At 41.1% G+C, this 20,196-nt stretch overlaps 1 protein-coding gene across 6 annotated transcripts in view; it reads left to right on the top strand.

The window, feature by feature from the left end:
• Positions 1–999: 999 nt before the first annotated feature.
• The window catches only part of kif21a (kinesin family member 21A), a 59,408-nt gene continuing 40,211 nt past the window's right edge, over positions 1,000–20,196 (top strand). For 3 of the 6 annotated variants that reach the window (XM_056386813.1, XM_056386814.1, XM_056386815.1), the window contains exon 1: positions 1,000–1,421. In XM_056386813.1, coding sequence (XP_056242788.1) covers positions 1,378–1,421 — 44 coding nt within the window. In that variant the 5' untranslated portion in view covers positions 1,000–1,377. The remainder of the gene's footprint in view (positions 1,422–20,196) is intronic. The other 3 variants (XM_056386817.1, XM_056386816.1, XM_056386818.1) reach the window with 3 other exon arrangements.

Genomic DNA, 20,196 nt, shown 5'->3' on the forward strand with positions numbered 1-20,196 from the left:
AGGTCTTGACAGCAGGAGGCGCTGTTCTCTCTGCTCCCCTGCACGGAGAGTTGCAAACTGCTGTGGAGAGACAGTCAGGGGGTTGGCTTCTACACCATCAAACATAAAGGTACAATGGAGAGTGGGAGGGTGGAGAAGGATAATATTACAATCAGAGGGGGCTGGACATATTTCTGTTTCATGATATATTTATTTTGCATGTAAATCTTACTTAATTCAGTTTTAATACTGGTTGTTCCCCCTTACAGTCGCAATTGATTTACCTTGTTTACCACCTGTTTACCTCAACATTACTGTATGACTCCTAACATTTAAGTAAACACATCAAATAGATTCAGATAAGGAAAACACTAATATTAACCAACACTTCAATTAGCCTAATCTGCCATTTATTAGTTTACTCAGTAGTCGTAATTTCCCACAGACCAAGGTGACATCTGATGTCTTATCTGACCAGCAGTCCAAAATCAAAAGATATTCAGTTTGCTGTGTGTGACCAAGAAAAGCATCAAATCATCATAATTGAAAAGTTAGAAACAGCAAGTCTGTGACATTTATGATTCAAAAATAAATAAAACTCTTAATTATTAAAATAGCTGCTAATTAATTTTGTCTTGATGGAATAATCAGCTGATTGTTGCAGCTCTAGTGGTATAAGTATTTTTACTTATATGTAAAGGACCTGTATATCTCTTCCACCACTGGATTTATGTTTGTGTAATTTTCCTGATAGTTTAATTAATCACATATTCAAGGTGTGAAGACTACACCCATATAAGAGCATGGTTTAACCTACATCATGTAATTATTCGTTACAAAATATAAGTGTAGCTGTCATCACTACTCTGATAAAATGTGCATGAGACCCTTGTTATGACGTCATCTCGCAGCCGGTGCTCCGGAGAGGGCGTGGCTTGCTGACGCATTGCGGTTTCCTCCCCGGTGCGTAAACGGAGCCGAGAGAGGCACGGCGTCGCGCGCATACGTGTGTTTATAATGTGTGTATGTGTCTGTGCGCGCGCACGCGCGGCAATGGCTCACTGAGCGGCATGAGCGGCGACGGTGGCGGCAGTAGTGTGCATGTGGGCTGGAGCTGAAGCATCTGGGCCGAACTGCGCAGAGATGCAGCGCACGTAAACGCGACATGCGGACACACCGCCTTACCTTTCCGCTCACCTCCTCGCTGATATCATGGTTAAAACACCGCTGAGATCATTTTTTTTTGTTTGTTTTGAAATGGCGGCGCTCAAGTCGAGGTGAGCAGCTGCGTTGCTCGGGGAGTGCGCACTTTTTTCTCGCTGTTTTGCCAGGGGCAAGCAGCCAAGACAAATAAATCCGGTTTTTGTTCCTTTTCCACCTATTATTGCATGAGGAACCATGACGACGGGGCAGGATGAAAGCTCAGTCCGCGTGGCACTGAGGTAAGTCACGAAAATGTCTTTTAATTCTCCATCAACTGGTAAATGCGTATCTGTGTCTTAATTACCCAGTGCCACCTGTCAGTCAGTGCCGCGGGCGTAGCAAACACTCACAGGTCAACAGCAGCATCTGCTAATACACACACACTGTATCTATAAATTATCAGCCTCATTTCATTTTAGCACGGTGACCCAGTTCCAGCCAGGCACCTCCTGATGCTGCCACCGGCTTATAAGGACACATTCTCGGTGTGTCGGCGCTTCCCTTTGGCTAGGATTTGCAGTTTCTCAAAGTGTGATGCACAGCCGGTTTTCTGTGTGTGGACATAGCAGAAATACAAAGCATCACACTCATTGCACAGGTGTACACGCATGGGCCGTGTTCTCCACACACCTGAATGCATTGGGAAGGATGATGCCTATTGTAAAGGCTTGGCTATCAAAGAAAGGAAGAAACAAAAGAGAGGGTAGGAGAGAGACAATCGGCCTGTTTTTCTCCAGAAGCCTGGCCTCTCCTCAAAGCCTCCTGCAGAGAGACAGTTAATCGATGAAAGAACAGCTTCACTGACAGCCAGGTTTCAAGGAAAGGACAGTGGACCGGTTCAGTGCAGCTCCTGTAACGCTGTCAAGTCTGCTCTTTGTTTGCAGACATTTAGTCCACAGCCCAGTCATGGCTCTCAGTGATTAAAGCCTCTTTTTTCAGCACAGAGACAGAATCAGGCTTTCTTTCCTCCAAGTTCATGCACTTAATGTGTGCTGTTGTTCTGAAGTAGGCCGCTCCCACCCAACTGGTGAGGTGGCACAGTGACATAATGGGAAACCAGTCTCTCTGTGTCTCTCATTCAAGCCCATTCAGAGATCATTATAGAAATGATAATGGCTAAATTGTTGCACACATCTCCTCTCTTTCCTCTATATTTGTGTGTTTTCCAACTTTTCCATGCATGTGCTAATTTGTGCCCAGTACTCACCCTCATGTGCACTTGTTCACAAAAGTGCATCATCATTGTGTGTGATGAGCATGTTTGTCCAGAGCTTCCTGATTCCAGTTCCCATTTTGAAGGGGGGGGGAACTCAACGTTTTGATGCTGCTGGTGATGCAGCTGACATGCGTGGGCTGCTTTTGTTGTTCGGTAGTAGTGGATTTGTTGCTGTTCGAAAGATAGCCAAACAGTTGATAGTTGATATGGAGACATTTACAGTGAAGCTTTTATTGTAGAAAATAAGGAAGTGAGGATAAATATTGTTCATTTTTATAGATTCAACAGTTACTGAGGGAGTAATCTGTCATAAAAGAGGCTGAGACATCAATGTTGACACTGATAATAGATGTCAGTTTGTTTTGAAAGAGGGCAAGAGTCATCATAGGATGTACAAAATCACCAGGTCTAATTGAAACACAGCAGATCATATACAGAAGACGAGGGTGAATGTACAGCAGTTAATTACAAAACAGTGCCTGGAGCAACCTGCACAGTGCACACCACAAATCAATGATCTCTATTACCTGTGTAACGAGTGTGACAGAGTATCTGAGTGTGGATTTAAAGAGTGCCACGTCCTGTACTGATGTAATGCTACACAATACAATTGTACAATTAACTGGACTTTAGACCACACCTTTAGAATAAAATCTCTTGCCAGATGGGCTGTAACTGCAACACTTACTTTCATTATCAGTTAATCTGCTGATATGGTCTGAAATAATCAGTTAGTCATTTGGTTTATAAAATGTGAGAAAATGGTTAGAAATGTCCATCATTTTTCCTAAAGCCCAAGGTGACATCCTCAAATTCAAATGCAGCCAGAAAATATTCACATTTCAGAAGCTGAGACCAGAATAATCTTTATTTTAAATTATTTTTCTTAAAAAAGTGATTAATGAGTCCTCAAAAGAGTTGCTGATTAATTTTCTGTCGATCAACCAATGGGTGAATTGTTGCAGATCTACTTGCCGGTTTATTAGGTACACCTAGCTAAATCTAATGCAGTCTAATACAATAGTCCTGCATTAATCCACATTCATGAAGGTTATAATGATCAGTTTTGACTGAGACTGTTTTAGAGAGGTGTTGATTCAGTTGTATGATCATTGTGGAAGATGTGTTGAGTTGTACAGAGAGGAGCTTCTGTTATTAAGCCTACCCTCAATGAAATGGGAAGGGCAACATAGATACAAACACCTGTTACACATAAAATAGAAACACCTGTCACCTGTCGAGCAGATTCAACAATAATGGAACATTATAACCTTCACAAAGGTTGGATTATCTTTTGGCAGGAGTGCTGTGTTAGACTGCTGCTTCTGTTTCAGCCTGATAAACCTGATAAACTGGCAACAGAGTTGATGTTGCAATGCATCAAAATAAGACCACAAATTACAGCCTCAATTACAGCCTTACTGTAAATTGCAGGAAAAGTGTGGACAGCATTCATCCAGTGAGAGGTGGATATTTTGTGCTCTGGTTCCAAGAAGTAAAATTACAGCTCTGATTTTAGCACACTACATTTCAATTTGTCAAAACCAGTTGTTTCTCAAAACCTACGCAGAAAAGCACAGTTAATCTTTCTCAGCAAAGTGCGTGGGGTAATTTCAGGCTTTAGACCTCTGCTGATAATCTACAGATTTGAAGCATTCAGGATATAAACCAGTGTTTTCTCCTCTGTGACACCCAGTCCCAGAGATGGGTCTGCAGTGGCATGTTTTAACTGCTACCAACTGGCAAAATAGTTTGTCAAGACTGTCGACAAGTCTCACCGTGCATGTGTACAACCAGGTCAATTCGGGTGTGACAGCTCATTCTTTCAGCTGCTTCAATTCCAAATAAACTAGTTCCCAGATGCATGTGTTTGCTCACTCCTCACTGCACGTGAGCTGCTCTGTGTCAAGAAAATGCCTAAAATGTAATGCAGTGGAAAAAGTGCTGAGCTTATCTGAGAGACCAGCAATTCCAAGGTGCAGTTTGAGCCATAATACCTGAGCCTAGATTGTTTCCTACCTTTTAAGCAGGGTCGCTTTAAGGACTGAGGGGCCTGGTGGAGGTTGTTCAATGGGTTTAAGCTTATCTCAACACAGGCGGCCCTGTTCTTTCAAACCTCCTCAAAGGAGCACAGCGCTCAAGACATTTGCTTTAAACGTGCATTTGCTTCCATAACGTGATTACCCATGCACCAAAATGGTGGGTATTGTTGGTGAATTGTTACACAGCACACCTCTCTGGCTACAGTACATAGATTGTACTTAGGCTGCTTATTTGCACAGTGTAAGACGTCACAATGGCTTGTCTTGAATGGTAGGTGTACATTGAGGGAAAGGGCTTAGGTGGAACTGAAGACTTGCTGAACCTGCCTGCTGGAGCGATTATTGTTACACTACAAACCAAGGGCAGCTATCATTTATTCTGAAGGTGGTGACAGATGAGTAGTGAGGATCGAAGAGAGAGGGAGTGATTTGATCTATGTTTATATCTGCTCTAACAACTTACTGTGCAACGGTTTCACTGCTGTTGCCAAACTCATTAAGAGCTGAATAACATGAAGCAGACTGTGAAATCAAAAGACATATCTCAATAAGGAAATCCAGCTTCTTTTCCTTTTTTCCGCTGCAAGGACTTGTTCATTTTGATGCTCAGCTGAAGGACAAAACAATGATGATAATGAAATTAAATAGGTCCCTAAACCTCTTAAGGCTTAAGTTACAGGCATACTTTAATGTAATGACTTGGAGGCATGCAGCAACTGGTATAATTCGCTAAGTCTAAGCCCCAGGTTGCAGCTCATGAGCCAACTGTAGAGACAGGGTTAACTGTGGTAGAAAAAGCTTGTTAAAATGAGCCGCACGATTAGAGCAGATATCTACTATTACTTAAAGAACCAGCACAGGCCTTAACTCAGTTGACAAGAGACAACAGCTGACAATAGCTGTGGGGGGTTTAAAGTACAAACAGAGGCTGGGGGCCTCTCAACTGAGAGGAAAAGTAAGGTGCAGATTGGAAAACTGCTAAAACCCCCCAAAACAGTGAACTGTGACAGTGAGAAGGTTTTAGCTTAACAGCCTGCATATAGACATAACAGGCTTATTTTGAATGTTGAGTAAAAAGTAAAGTTTATATATAAAATCTATATCTATAAATCTAATCTATATAAAATCATTTTGAGTACAAAACATGACGTTTTGGATGCAGAGACATGGAAAGTTTAACAGTGAAAAACTTATTTGGACAGACAGTTCTAGTAACATGGGCATGGCCAGTAGAGCCCTGGCAGAGGACCAGTGGGAGCTCAGATATGGGACATTTAGATGCGTGTTCATCACCCATGGCAGCACCGTGCAAACACAAAAGCCCCGACGGGGTCTAAAGCCTCTCCAGACCTCGTGCTTTGTTCACATCCACTGAGCCAAGTCAGTCTGTCAGGAGTTAGCTGCTGACCCATGGTCCTGTGAATCCGTGTGTGTATATAAGTGTGTGTTTGTCTGTAGCTGTTCTCTGTTTCCTCCCATTGTTCTGACTGTGAGTCCAGTGTAATATTTATACCCAGCTGTGCTGTTACAGCTTCACACTTTCACACACTGGGGGCTTCTTTAGGATGATTACTGTGTTAAACACCTGCTGGTGGTATGAGGCCGGAATGTGTGTTCTGCCAGTCCATATGAAACACTATACACATAATGTCTGTTTCATGTAGACACAAAAACTCAGTCAGAACAGAGGAAATGTGAATCCCCATATCACTGCATGTAACTGAAGGTTCTTCCCAGAGCTGCTGGACATATATATGACAGTGGTATATATTTACTGCATTATAGGCCACGGCCGATATTTGATAATGTCGTATATCATGATATTTCTCGTCATATTTTTCATAATATTGGGGGAAAAAACTTTTAAAAATACTATTAATACTTCTTTTTTTTTTTGCTGTTTTGTCCAGTCTGCCCTGCTGCTGAGTCCGACCCTCATTTCATGGTTTGGCTTATTGAACCTTGTCATGTGACAAATAAAACTGAACTGCAGTTTCGTGGCAGCATTGCTTACCCCTGAAATATAAACACAAAATACAATACTGTAATTAAATATTATAAAATAAAAACCTGAAACATAGAATACAACAATCTAATTATATAACCCCCTCTGCTTTAGTTGCATCAGGGAACAGCTCTCAGAACAACGTGATTAACAGCAGAGGCAGCCATGTTGAGCCCATGAATAACAGTCTTTCTCGGTACAGTACAGTGATGGATGGGGATCAGGTGCAATAGTTAAAAAAACCAGCAGGAACCAGTACTCATGGTTGTTTTATGTGGACTGATGATCTTAGCAACCCTGAATATTTGAAAACCTCAGTCAAAGCTTTCAAAATTTCAGTTTTTCGGCTAAAATCTCCTGCTGTGCCAGAAGGGAGGCTGGGTTATTCTTTGTTTCTTTGTCTGGAGTGATGAGTATTGGCCGTGACCTGTGTTTCCATCCAGCTCTGCATCCTCCTTCTATCATCCTCATTCTTTTGTTGGAGAAATGGCCTGAGGGGAGCGCACATCACGCTGTATTACTTCCCTGCATACGCTGCTCGTCTTTTTAAGTGTTAGCCAAAGTGTTAAAGTGCTAGCCAAGTTACACACACGGAAGCTATGAATAACACCTACTTTGCCTGCAGAACTAGCTGACGGGGGAGTGTGTGTTTCCAGAGAGGGAGCTGGAGCTCAACACAGGCCAGCTCTGAATAGACTGAGCTCATTACAAAGTAACATAGCTGACCTTACATCACTTGTATTTGTGGTGCTACAGGCATTGCACTCAGGCTGCCAACCGGTGTCACTTTATAGTGTTAAGGTTGCTCATTGTGATAGATTTGTTTGCAACGGTTAACAAGCTTACAGTCTTTGTTTAGTCTATAAAATAGTGACAAATATCCTTTTACAAGTATCCAGAGCTTGAAGGGACGTATTTGGTCCAAAATATATTTGATTGGTAATTGGCAAAAAGCTGCACAAAGGACAAGATAATGTTTTGAATTTTTGCTTGATAAATGACTGGTTCACTGATTATCAACTTTGTTAGTTAACTTTCTGTTAACTCATTGACCTACATTGGCTACCCATGGCCGCCCAAATCAAGTACAAGTCATTAATGCTGCCTTCAGAGTGACTTCTGGGTCTGCACTATCCACTTGAACTCAATCATTCAGGCTTACGCTCCTTCTCATCCACTCTGTTCCTTCAACAAGGAACATAGTCTGGCATTGTCATCCCTGCACACAAGACAGTCACATACCAGACTGGCCTCACTTGTAAGTTGCTTTGGGTAAAAAAAAAAAAAAAAAAGTAAATTTAATGTGAATGTAATATGAAAAAATTAGAGAGACTTGTTTCAGCCACAATTCCTGCATTTCCAAACTTATGAACACCAATAAGTGAAACAATTTGTCAGTTGGTGGTCAGACAACACATGAGTCTGCTAGAATTTTGATAATAGATGAGTTGTTTAAGTCAGATGCCATATTTTCTCTGGTTTCATGGGAAACTTTGTAGCCTAAAGGAGAATCAAAATAGTAATGAACAGGCAATTTCATAATGAAAATAACTGTTGGTTGCAGCTCTAGAATAATTCAAAGAAAGTGAAGGAAAGTTGTGCAGCAGGACTTTAATTATCAGATCTTCACATTATCTTTAGTAACTGACTTTGCCATGGTGACAGGCTGCTCTGTGATTCAGTAATTTGAGTGGAACCCAGATACATTTCCAGTGTTTAGCCTTCATGACCTCCTTCTAGACAGAAGTCTCCACCATTCCAAGACGGCGCTAAGCATAGCCTACACTTAAAGTCAACTTCCCCCAAAATAGATTCCTGACTGGCCGCAGCATTGCTGGAAGACCTCAGTTATCTATATCGGCAGCCCTAAGGAGTCAGCGCATTTCAGCCAGACGCATCTGCACCAGTGCAGAGAGCCTGCGCCTGTGGAGCCGCACGCACCACATGTGGACACGTTTATGACAGGGTTGGACACCCCCCCACCCATTATGTAGCACTTAGGAAACAAGCTGGTCATGCAAAATAGATTGGATGTAATTATAGAGTAGCTTACATGTGCACCACACCCATTGCAAATATGTTGTTCCCTCTGCGGCTGGCATTCACACTTTACTCATTTTTTGTCATTGTCTTCCTCCTCCAGACTCCAGCACAGCTCTGCCTGATGTTGGCCTTTCTCTCTCTGCACAGACCTGTCCGGTTAAGGGCTCGGCTAAAATGAATGAGGTCTAAATGTAGAAGTGGTACCACGAATAGGATGTTGATGTAACTTAACTTCTATCATCAAACTGCCAGTAGAACGTCACAAATAGGCCTCAGACAGTCACAAATAGCTCTGTTTGCGTAGTGAGCTGCCACCTTGTTATTTATGTCGAGGCTGTCTCTGCAGTTAATGGGAGCGGATGCGTTTTCTCTATCAAGTGAATCAGGCTGTATCTGTACGTCCATTACACATGATGTGTGAGGTTATATCTGTAATAGGTCGGACGTCAGTGGAGTGATTTGGACGATGCATGTTTAAATAGTGTTCAAGTTTAATAAAAATGTTGGCTGACTGGAGCTGGTGTAGTCAAAACTTAGGACCTCAGTCTCAGATAGGGCAGCGACCGACGATCATTATTGATTACATTGCTCATTACTTTTTATAGCTTTAATAGCTTAGCCTGTCAAATCTTTACCCATTCATTTTCTGTTGATGAACCAATTTTTTAGCAATAAGCTCAAACACATGTACAGGCTCACTTTTTGATGAAATTGGTTGGACCAGTGAAGGTAAATCTTAATATTATATAACCTTTTTAAAAGAGAAAAAAAAAAAATTAAGTCGATACCATACCGCAGGGGGCTGTAGCCAATCCCAGCTGACATTGGGCGAGGGCGGGGTGCACCATGGACAGGTCTCCGGTCACCAATCACAGGCCTGACATATAGAGACAAACAACCATTCACACTCACATTCACACCTATGGGCAATTTAGAGTTACCAATTAACCTGCATGTCTTTGGATGGTGGGAGGAAGCTGGAGCACCCAGAGGAAACACACGCAGGCACGAAGCCAACATGCAAACTCCACACAGAACCCAGAACCTTCTTGGTGTGTGTGTGTAGTTACATAAATGAAAATCTTTGAGACAAAAGAAGGCATCTGAAGAGGTTGCCGAGGACCCTGAAAAACATTTTTTTTCAGTGTATTCTGACGTAATTTACACAAGAAGGTAAATCAATTTAAACCAGGAGGGGTGATCAATACTAAAGCTCACCATCATCTTTCTGCATGATTTGTGGAGGACAACAATTGTGAGCTCATGATGAACAGCTTTTTCACACGTTCCGTACAGTGCGACTGTCGGACACCTTCCTGCGTCAGACGGTCTTGCACCTAAAATACAGCCGTGGATTAAACGCCTCTGGAGGCAGCACATGCAAATGAGCCCTCAACACCTGCTGGCATCATGTAGCAGCTGTCTGATTCTGCATATTCATGAGACATTAGTCATTTGAGTTTTGCTGCAGGTGTGAACACTCGACGTGGGTGGTGTCTTTGTTAAGCGTCTCGGTGATGATTGGCCGCCTGCCGGCAAGTAATGGTGAAAAAATAAAATCATATCGCTGACAGAGATGCAAATGGTTAACTGTGGAGCTGAGCCTGACTTCCACTCGACCTCGACTACTGTGTTTACCTAACCTATTATCTGCTATCTGGCTGCCTTGAAAGCTGCAGATGGCGGCTGGCTGATGTATCCCTCACCCGCCCACACACACACACGCATGTGCACACACACATTTTCAGGGGTAGCTTTTGTGTCGCTGACACAGAGATGGGACTCCTGTGTCAACACCACATGGTTGAATGACACTGCAGTCCAGACTCTGATCTGGGAGCTGGAGTGGGGGAAATTTCTGTGGAAATTTAGTTCAGTAAATTTGGTTGCACTCTGCACTGTTTCACCTGTCCTCACGATCCAATTAATCTGTGATTTGAGAAATTTCTGCAAAAAAAACATACATGACGGGATGAAACGTTAATTTGGGGAAACTTTCCAAGAAGCTACTACGTTGCCGTAGTGGCATGTTTTTTGCTGTAGTGGCGTACAGCCGCAATTGCAGTTACAAACGTCAAATCCACTTAGTACCGAGAAAACAAGTACTAGAATTTTGTCGGGAGGCGGTGGTGGCATGAAATTTGACAGAGACGGCCACCTCGCAATTCTCTTTACAGGAAAAACCCTGACATGGACGTGTTACTTCTACCAGAGAAGCATTTTCAATAGGCTTTGCCCGATAATATCAAATATCACAACATTTCCAGGCATATGTGATATTTTTCATAGTATCGAAAGTTTTTGTTTTATTTCCAGTTTGTACCGTCTGCCCTGAGGCCGAGTCCGACCCTCACTGCTTTGCTCACTTACCTTGGACTCCTGTTTAGTGGCATCATCTCCTATGTGTCAGTTTGCACTGACGCTTTTACACAAATGAAGTTCCTAATGGATAAATAAAGTTATTTTGAATTGAGTTGTTGCTTGAAACATAAAATACAATAATATAATTACGCATTATTAAAAATAAAACACATACTCCAATACTTGTGCTGAACTCTCGAGATATTAACTTTTGGAAATTGTCCGAGCCTTAATTTCACCTCTTGCAATAGCAAGAAAAGAAGCTCTTAACAGGACTGCCGGCTATAAATCTTTTTAAATGATGCCTTTTATGAAGTTTTTAGAAAATTGGACTTCCTGTAACTAAGAATGACTCAAACTATTTACAAAAACTGAGAAACTAATGTGAGTTCACGATGCCTTCAGGTAAATGTGTCTTCTCTGCCAGCTGGTATTTGTGCACTCGTTGTATCTATATACATATGCAGTTAAATATCTATATGCAAAACCAAAAAGCCAGAAGAACTGAGTCTGGTAATAACTCGCATGGCTGATTTAAGTCTATGGCAGCATCAACATCACATTTAAGCAGCAAGTATGAATCAGCCATAATTAGGTTTACTGATGTTGGATGGTTTAATTGCTAATGCCAGATAACTGTGTACACTATTAGTTTATTTGTTGTGTTAGATGATCCAAATGAAATGAAACACCTCTTATATCAGTGCGTGTGTGTATGTTTAGGTGAGCGTTTCCACTCCTGAAAAGGACACATCATTCATAGCACACTGATGAATCCACATATAGTGCATCAACCAGTTGGAGAGGCTTTAAAACATGGCGGGACCACGAGTTTTCAGTAAGGTGATAATTAAAAGTGAAAAGATGATCTGATCTACCATAGTTTCTGTGGCCACAGTCACACCAGGAACTGTTGGACATTCTCAGTCAGATTTGGTGTGGCAGGTGTGAACAGAGCGATTTTAAATGTAACAGCTCTGAGGTGACTGAAGGTTTCTTGGTCACTGTCCTGTTTCAAACAGACTGCAGAGAAACCAAATGATATGAGTGTTTAGCACATACGTCTGTAACCTTCAAGTGACAAATCCATGTTTTTAGTTGCTTTGAATTGAATAAAACAAATACGATGAAAGAAGGGGCAGTTCTGCTAAATCTTTTAATTATGACTGTGGCCAGAAAATACTCAATGATTATAATCAAACACAAGCCTCAGGTTACACTTATCTTTTAAAATACCTGATGTTATCTTTAGTACTGGTCTTACTGCAGCTTCAGTGTAAACTTCTAAGTTTACGTACATAGCTATCTAAGCTGCAGGCTAATTTAACAGCAACCAGTGCTAATGATAACATGTTTTTTTCTACAGAATTAGATATGAGTGACAGTAATCAGCTTCAGATGACAGTTTTGTATTTAGAGACGCAGTAAACTGAAACTGAGAACCACTGATCAAGCCACGTAAAGCTGCGTTTCACCACCTGAAAGCCCTGGACTCACAGTTGTGTATGTCTGTCTGTATACAACGTGCCAGAGAGAGGAGGAAAAACAGGGTCTCTGTTCCCTCGAACACTGACCCTGGCCTGCCTGGTGGTGTTTCCTCTCCATGTTGACAGCTACAGATGATCCCCCTGCTGACACCTCCTGTTGCCTAATCTCCCCCTCCCCTCCCCACCCCTGATAATGATGGGATGGTCTGCTCTCTGACCCCTGACCCACAGGAAGCAGTAAAGCCGTTATTGGCGTGCCACAGGGACTCTGTGCAGCCTCGTTTGTTTTTGGAAGCATAGTTTCCAAGATCAGTGGGATGACCACGCACTTCCAAAGCTTTATATTAGAGGAAGATGAACCAATAAACTCAGGTTACCAGCAGGCCAGTCTCAGCCTCCACTAACCTGGTGCACAGGTTAGAAAACACAAGTAGTGTTCCCCAGCAGAGGCCCCAGTGTGGGGCTTGTTTTGCAAGCTCTGGCCTCTGTAACACACAGAAACAAGTCTGTCAATAAATGGGTTTTAAATCTGACTTAATTCCATGTTCAGTTCAGTTACATGTTTTTGTTTAGTAGTTAGTATTTGGCCATTGTGGTAGAATTGTCTTTATGAACATATAGTATAAGATTTACAGATTTTCAGGTATTTATTTCACTGGATCAGATTAATGAACACACTGAAAGTCAAGACAGGCCTCTCTCAATGTGAAACATTAAATGACAGAGTAGTGAATATGTAAGGTGAGTATACAGTTGCTGTCTGGGGAGTAAAATCTCTTGTATGTTAAGTCCTAGTCAGTCTTAACACAAGTCAGTCTGAAGTCTCCACTTCTGTTTGAGGAAAAGATTTGTCATATGAAGACATAAATTATGAATCTGCTGTCGAGCTGTCATCAGGCAGTTGTAATAAAAGCATCACTGTCAGGCCCCTTTTTCTCAGTAATATCATACTTCAGTGCCGACTTGATGTGGTTTCAGTGCTTACTACCGTTTTTAACTTTGCAGGAAAGATTTAGGAGCCGGGGTTTGATTTCCTCCCGCTCTCTGTCTCCGTAGACGAGGATGAGCTTTTACCTGTTTAAGGATTAGACTGTGCTCTGAGATTTGTTTTATGTTGTGGTAAAGTCAAAGTGAAAAAATAAGGACTTCAAAGTTTGTGTTACACAGAACCCTCCCGCTCCCTTTAGGGCTCTGACATTTAAGTGTTTGACAGTTACAGAGTCATATTTATCTGGATGAAGGTAGAGTAAAGAGTAAAACCTAATAAGACAAACCTTGAAAACTAATTCTGGACTAAACCTACTTGACTTTTTCAACAAACACTTGTATATCACACAGAGGTTAAAATCTACATTTTGTCAGCTTCCAGAAAAATGTCTTATTTTTAGCATTTTAAACATGGTGAGTGTTTTTTAAAGAGAAATTGTTGAGTTAAAAGTACTCACTCATTAATGTCATCCTACAAACCATGGTTTAATTTAAGCTGCATAACAACATGATACAGGCTGAGGAGGCCTTCACATTTAAACCAAGGCTAACTCTGTCTTTTAACTCAGCTATGGGGTAATGAATATGTCACATCCTCTAAGTGTATGTACGGCTGCTTTGTGGAATTAACAGAGCGTATAACTAAGGCCTGTCTGAGTGGTTGCACTTGAGAGGAGGTAAAATTATCCCTGTGGGTTAAGAAGAATTATATGATGAACCTTTTCTGATGCTCGGGCTTTAGTCACGAGGACGGAGGCGTTGAGGAAATGTTGACTTGTTCAGAAGTTGGGTCAGCGCTGAGTTAACCTCATCCTGAAGTCTGTGATGGGCGGCAGGGCACAGAGCCTCTCCCATGATGCCCCTCCTCCTCCTCCTGGCACCCTTTAGTCGGCCAGACCAGCATTATATCCTGCTGGGATCAGATTATGACTTTAATTCTCTGCTTCTATTACCAGTCGCCATGGCAACCCCATCCTTTATGTCACGCAGAGAGCAGAGTGTTTCAGAGCGGCACAGGCATAAAGACACATTGAATCACCACAGATATGAAGTTAAAGCTGTTATAAATGAATGATGTGTGCTGGACTGTGGCACAGATCGCATGTGGTTGCCTGTGGCCTGGTGTTCAGTCAAAGCCAACGCTGCTCTGAGCTCTTTGTCTGGTGCTGTAGGTGGTCCTGTCTGGCTCAATGGGCAGAGCATGAAACCACTTCTAGAAAGGTTTTTGATACTAAAAATGAACATTCTTATTGTACTGCAGGGCACTCAGAAAACATTCCCTGAAATAGAAGCTGCAGAGGATCTTTGTCATGTATTTATCCTGCAGACAGTTTCCTGTTAAATTCTATATCGATGGATTAAAGATGCCTGTCCCTCTTTATTTTTGTATTTATTGATTTATTTTTGCCACGCTGTTATGTTTGACACTGTAGCCAAAGTATAAGTCAGCAAACAGGAGTGTATATTAATGTCTTGCTTCTGCACAGTGAGATGCATCGTTTGCCTTAAAACACACGGTTTTAAGCCGTTCTGTTAATCGCAGATATCATTCCAGCTCCCTTCTCTTTGAACCAAACCAACCACAGCCCCTCCCCTGTCAGCATGATAGGATTAGACGTATACTATAAAAGAAAATGTAAAAGTATGATCCTGTATGTACAGTAATAGAAGCTCTTTAAGATAGACTTCAGTTGTGACACTTTGCCTGAGGAAGAACAGTTGTGATCAAAACCTCAGCAGGAGAACTGCTGATTTTAAGGCTAGAATTATGGTTTTTTTGAAGATGCTCATCTTTGCTTAGACGCACAACGACGATGGTTAATCTTCAGTTGCAGAAGCTCACAGAGGAGTCAGTGTGTCTCTCTCTCTCAGACCGAGGAAGCTGACTGGGTGGGGAAGCAGGTTTGAAAAGGAGAACAACACTCAAACCTTTTACCCAAAATCCATTCAAGAAAGCTCCACCTCCAACTGCAGGTTATAGGCACTTCTCCGTTTAATGCTGCCCGCCACATAATGATGCAGTAGTCATAGATGTTTGCTGGTGTCAGTGCCTGATGGTGTGATTTCTCGGTGTCTGTTTTTGGATTCGTGCTGTCTCGCTTGTGTTTCTAAGGCTGCTGCCCTGAGTTAAGTTGTATTTTCAGACTTAAATGGTGTCATGGGGTTTGCTATTTCAGGGCAGTGATTGACAGGAAGATTAACAAAAATGACAGCTAATAGCTACAAAAGGCAGTTAAGTGCCTGTCCCTGTAAATTTCAACGTACCTCACCAGCTCAGAACCGCCCGGATGTGTTGAACGATCAGCCCCCCCCTGCTAAGGACGATTTTCTGATGCGTCTTACAGTGAGTGAAAGGTGAGACAGGAAGCAGATGAAGCCTGATGGCCTCAAAGCAATCACCTGTCCTTCTAGTGCCGCCTCACTGTGAACACAGCCGCAAGGAGGCATGTAGCCACCGGCCTGCAGTGTCTGGCAACGAGCCAAGTGTGTGACAAAGACACGCACACACTTTCTCTCTTATTACCTCCTCTCTTTTGCACACTCTCCTTCTCATTGTCCTTCACACAGACGTAATTGTCTCCTCTGTGAAGGACAGTGAGCTGTTACACTTAAAGTCGAGCGGACAGCCCAGTGGCAGGTGACATCATCCACAGCAGCCGCACTGCTGCTCTCAGCAAATCTCCACATGAAGATGTGGTCTGTTTACTCTCCAGTCTGCAGAGACCTCTGGGAGTGGAGCTGTGTGTGTGTGTGTGTGTGTGTGTGTGTGTGTGTGTGTGTGTGTGTGTGTGTGTGTGTGTGTGTGTGTGTGTGTGTGTGTGTGTGTGTGTGTGTGTGTGTGTGTGTGTGCAGGCTTGTGTGCGCTTTGATTTTGGGCTGTGTGCGCATGAACAAAGGTTCCTCTGAATCTTTTTTCCCTCCTCTCTTTCTCAGCAGCAGCCAGGTTCACTGCTGTAGCTCTGCCTCTCTCTGTCTGCAAACACAAAAGAAGTAGAGCACAAACATTTCTGGATTCATACATTTAGTCAGATAGATTTCATATATAATGGATGAATTGAAACAAAACTGCAACAAAAAAAATACTATTTTGATAAATGAATAATTGTTTTAGTTTTTTTTTTTTTTTTAAGCAAAAATGCTGAAGATTTGCTGCTTCCAGTTTCTCAAATGTGAGGATTTGGTGCATGTAATGAAATAGTGAACATGTTTACATGATAGTAAACAAAATATCTTTGTTTTGGACAAAACAAGACATCTAAAGACGTTAGGAAATTACAACAAACATTTTTCAATATTTTCTGATGTTTGATTTACCAAACAATTAATCAATTAAATCAAGAAAATAATAGGCTAAGTGTATCTTTGATTGCACACATTGACACTACTTCCAGAAAAAATTGAAGTATTAGTCGGTGAAGTCAATGACAGATGTCATAATGTTTCCTGTTCCAGCTGATTTTCTTTATCTTGTCCCCAGATGGAAATCATCTACTACAACACCTTTAGATATCTTTTTCCCCAACATTTAAATACTTAGTCAGTAAATACTTATATACTTAGATGAGAGTGAAAGTTAATATGCTTCAGTATCAGACAGGCACAGCCTCAGACACCTCTGCATCCTTCACCCTTCCCTTTTAGTGAAGTGCAGCACTCTTAATGATTTAGTGACTGCAGTGAGGAGCTGGGGGTTGGAGGGATTGGGCGTCATGGTGGCAGGTTTGAGTGTGTTCACAGCTGAATACCAGCAGCTCTGAAACAAGCTGAGAATGTAAAGTTTTTTCAAACTATACTTGAAAGGAAAGGAAATTAAAATAATAAAGAATCAGAAATTAAGCGACATTAAAAAATAGAATTAAAAATACATTTTCAAAAATCTATGTAACATTTGAATTGGACACTATGGCATACCATTTTTACTTTATACATCAATGTATAAATAATCTCCTGATTCGATTTTGATTCACAAAGTCCAGAAGTGATTAGAGATGCACCAGTTGATCGGCTGGTGATCAGGAAAGGCTGGTTTTCAGTGTTATCAGTGATCGGCTCATCATCTCAGATATTCGCTGGTCAATTTGAGCACAGACGGGACAAACTGAAAGTCTGCTCACTAACTCATCTGCACTATCTGTGTCGACAAGACATCAGTCTGATGTCCGCAGACAGCTGGTTAGCTACTGTTACTGTTACTGGCTTCATATCTTATAGCCAGAGATTATATCTCCTAGACAGATCTCAGATCAGTGTGCAGTGTGGTGAACTGTGGTGGGTCCACAAAGACTGTAATCAGTCACAGTTTACAGGAATGTCATGACTCATATAGCCAACAATCATCTACGTTTTTCACTTAAAATCTCCTTTTTATGCACAAACGTTTTGTCCACAAAGTAGATATTTTACACAACTAACTAAGGCAGTAATCGCACACACAACATTTAGCACAGATGTACGTGTTCACTGAGATAAGGCATTTGCAAAGTTTGATTTCATGAATTGATATTGGACCTACCAATTAAAAATCATGATTTATAGCAAATAACTATTTTTTATCCAGCCCTAGCTGCAACTAACAATTACTTTCACTATCAATTAACTGCTTGATTATTTAGTAAATAAAATGTCATTAAACTGCAAAAAAAATTTTTTAGAGTTTTTATCTTCAAATGTCATGTTTTTTCTGAGCATCACTCCAAAACCAAAGATATTTCATCTACATATTTGAGATGCTGAAAGGAGAACGGCATTTTTGATTGAAAAATTTGATTTGATTGATTATCATTATAGCCTATAGTTATAGGCTTATAATTTTCTGTCAGTCGACTAAACAATTAAGCGTGTCATTAACCAGAAAAGCTGTCATCATGTTGAGTCAGTTCAATGCACAGACCTGGTTGTGTTTCATTTGCTCTGTTTGTATCTGACTTAGTTTCTGGTTGATGTTAGCCAGACTACATGTCTCTGCTGCAGAGACATGCTGACCTTTGACCCTGACCCTCATTTCACCTCTGACCTCAGCTCTTCCTGTAAATGTACAAAATCCAGCGCAAAAGAAAAAGAAATAGACGAGACACCGCAGCTGTTTTTTATGGCCCCTGTATTGATACACTGAGGCTCAGTTTACATTTTTACATATACGATCAGTTTGGCTTCTATTTTTATTGATGACAATCAATGAGAACTATTGATCTGAATTTCTTACTGAATTTCTGGCTGATGAAAACAATTTTTTTTTAATCACAATTTATCATAATTTCTTATCAAAGCTCAGTTTTTGCCTTGCATTTCACTTCTGTACATGTTATTAATTAATTATGTTTTAATGGAATTATGTTTTACCTTAGAAATGAATGAGCTGGCCTTGGAGCTTTGTATAGAAACATTTATTTAAAAGAATTGCTGAAAAGAAAACCTTCAACAACTCACTTTATTCATTTTTAATTATTGTATTTTGAACTTTGTATATAGTATGTTTTATGTAAATTAACTTTTACAATGTTTACGAAATCAACATAATATAGCAATTTAGATGACTTGGAAGAAATTGGAGACATTATAAAATTAAGTTGTTTTTTACACACAAGGATTGTGCACAATCTGATAATGCACAGGGTAAAGGAAGTGGCTAAGCGTTGTGTTGTGTGCACAAAGCCTCCTGTAGTGGAAATCATTAGTATTTTGTCGCCAGATTTCCTTTCAAGAATTAAAAAAACCCCTTTGGCACACTTTGGGTACCTTGGCTTTCCAAGTGTCCAAATGGAGAGTCCGCCTGGCCCCATCCCCACTAAAACCTTTGTAGAATTTGTGTGCTTTGTGGTACTTCTATCTACATTGTCATGAAGTTGCTGAATGAAATCAGTTGCATTCCATTGCATGGGATCATTTTTATCATGGTGTTATCCACTGTCTAATTTAAAATAAATTCTAGGTGAGGAAAAAAATGTAATGTTTCCTTTGGTTTATCACAATTTACTTTGCTTTAGTAACAGTCACAATGTTACTGACACATGGAATAGCTATTCTTGATCTATTTTGGGTGTGACTGTCTAGGCGAGGCATACCCCCCAGCATCCCTAGGGCTAAAGAGGTTAAACCTGTTTTTAATAGAACTTCCTTCAATTTCCCCCAGAACAGTTAAATCCTAATTCTACTCAAACTAAACTGTCTGAAAATCAATGTTTGCATTAATGAGAAACAAATCCTGAAGGTGCAGCAGCAAGTCTCGGTGTATATACGCAGATGAAAAAGGGAGTAAATTTGGGAGAGTTTCCCGGGTGTGTCAGTGCTGTGGGAGAGTGTTGAAACAGACAGGATTACACACTCAATTAGGGAGTTAAATCGTCTGAAACAAAGACCCCCCTCCTGTGGTTACTGGAAAGGATTAGATTTCTAGAACGTTCTTAGAGGCTGAGGAAACATAATTGGTTAAATACGGCAAATTTGACATGGAAGTTAATTGATTTTCTGACTGGGATCACGTTTATTGTGACAGGAATTCCAGAGCATATTTGTTTCTTTGCATACTCTCTTGTTTACTGTGGGTCTGTATTCTGAGCATGTATGACTCCGTTCAAACGGCTGCACACACATTTCTGAAAGCTGCTCAATGTTGTGCCTGTTTGTGTGTTGTGACGTTCTGGTTGTTGATCTGCTTCATTAAAGATGTGCCCGGTAACACTGATGCCTCGAGTGGCAGCAGGTGATAACAGTGTGAAACAGATCTGATATCTATTACTGTATTCTAGCTACAGGTGGGCGATCTGGTCAACGGATCATATCACAATCTTTTTAGGTTGAATCACAATCCACAATCTGAATCAGGAGCCTAACCCACAGATTTAGTTGAACTTGTGATCACATGACTAGTTGTAC

Source organism: Seriola aureovittata, chromosome 10 (assembly GCF_021018895.1).
Source record: "Seriola aureovittata isolate HTS-2021-v1 ecotype China chromosome 10, ASM2101889v1, whole genome shotgun sequence".
Taxonomy (NCBI): Eukaryota; Metazoa; Chordata; class Actinopteri; order Carangiformes; family Carangidae; genus Seriola; species Seriola aureovittata.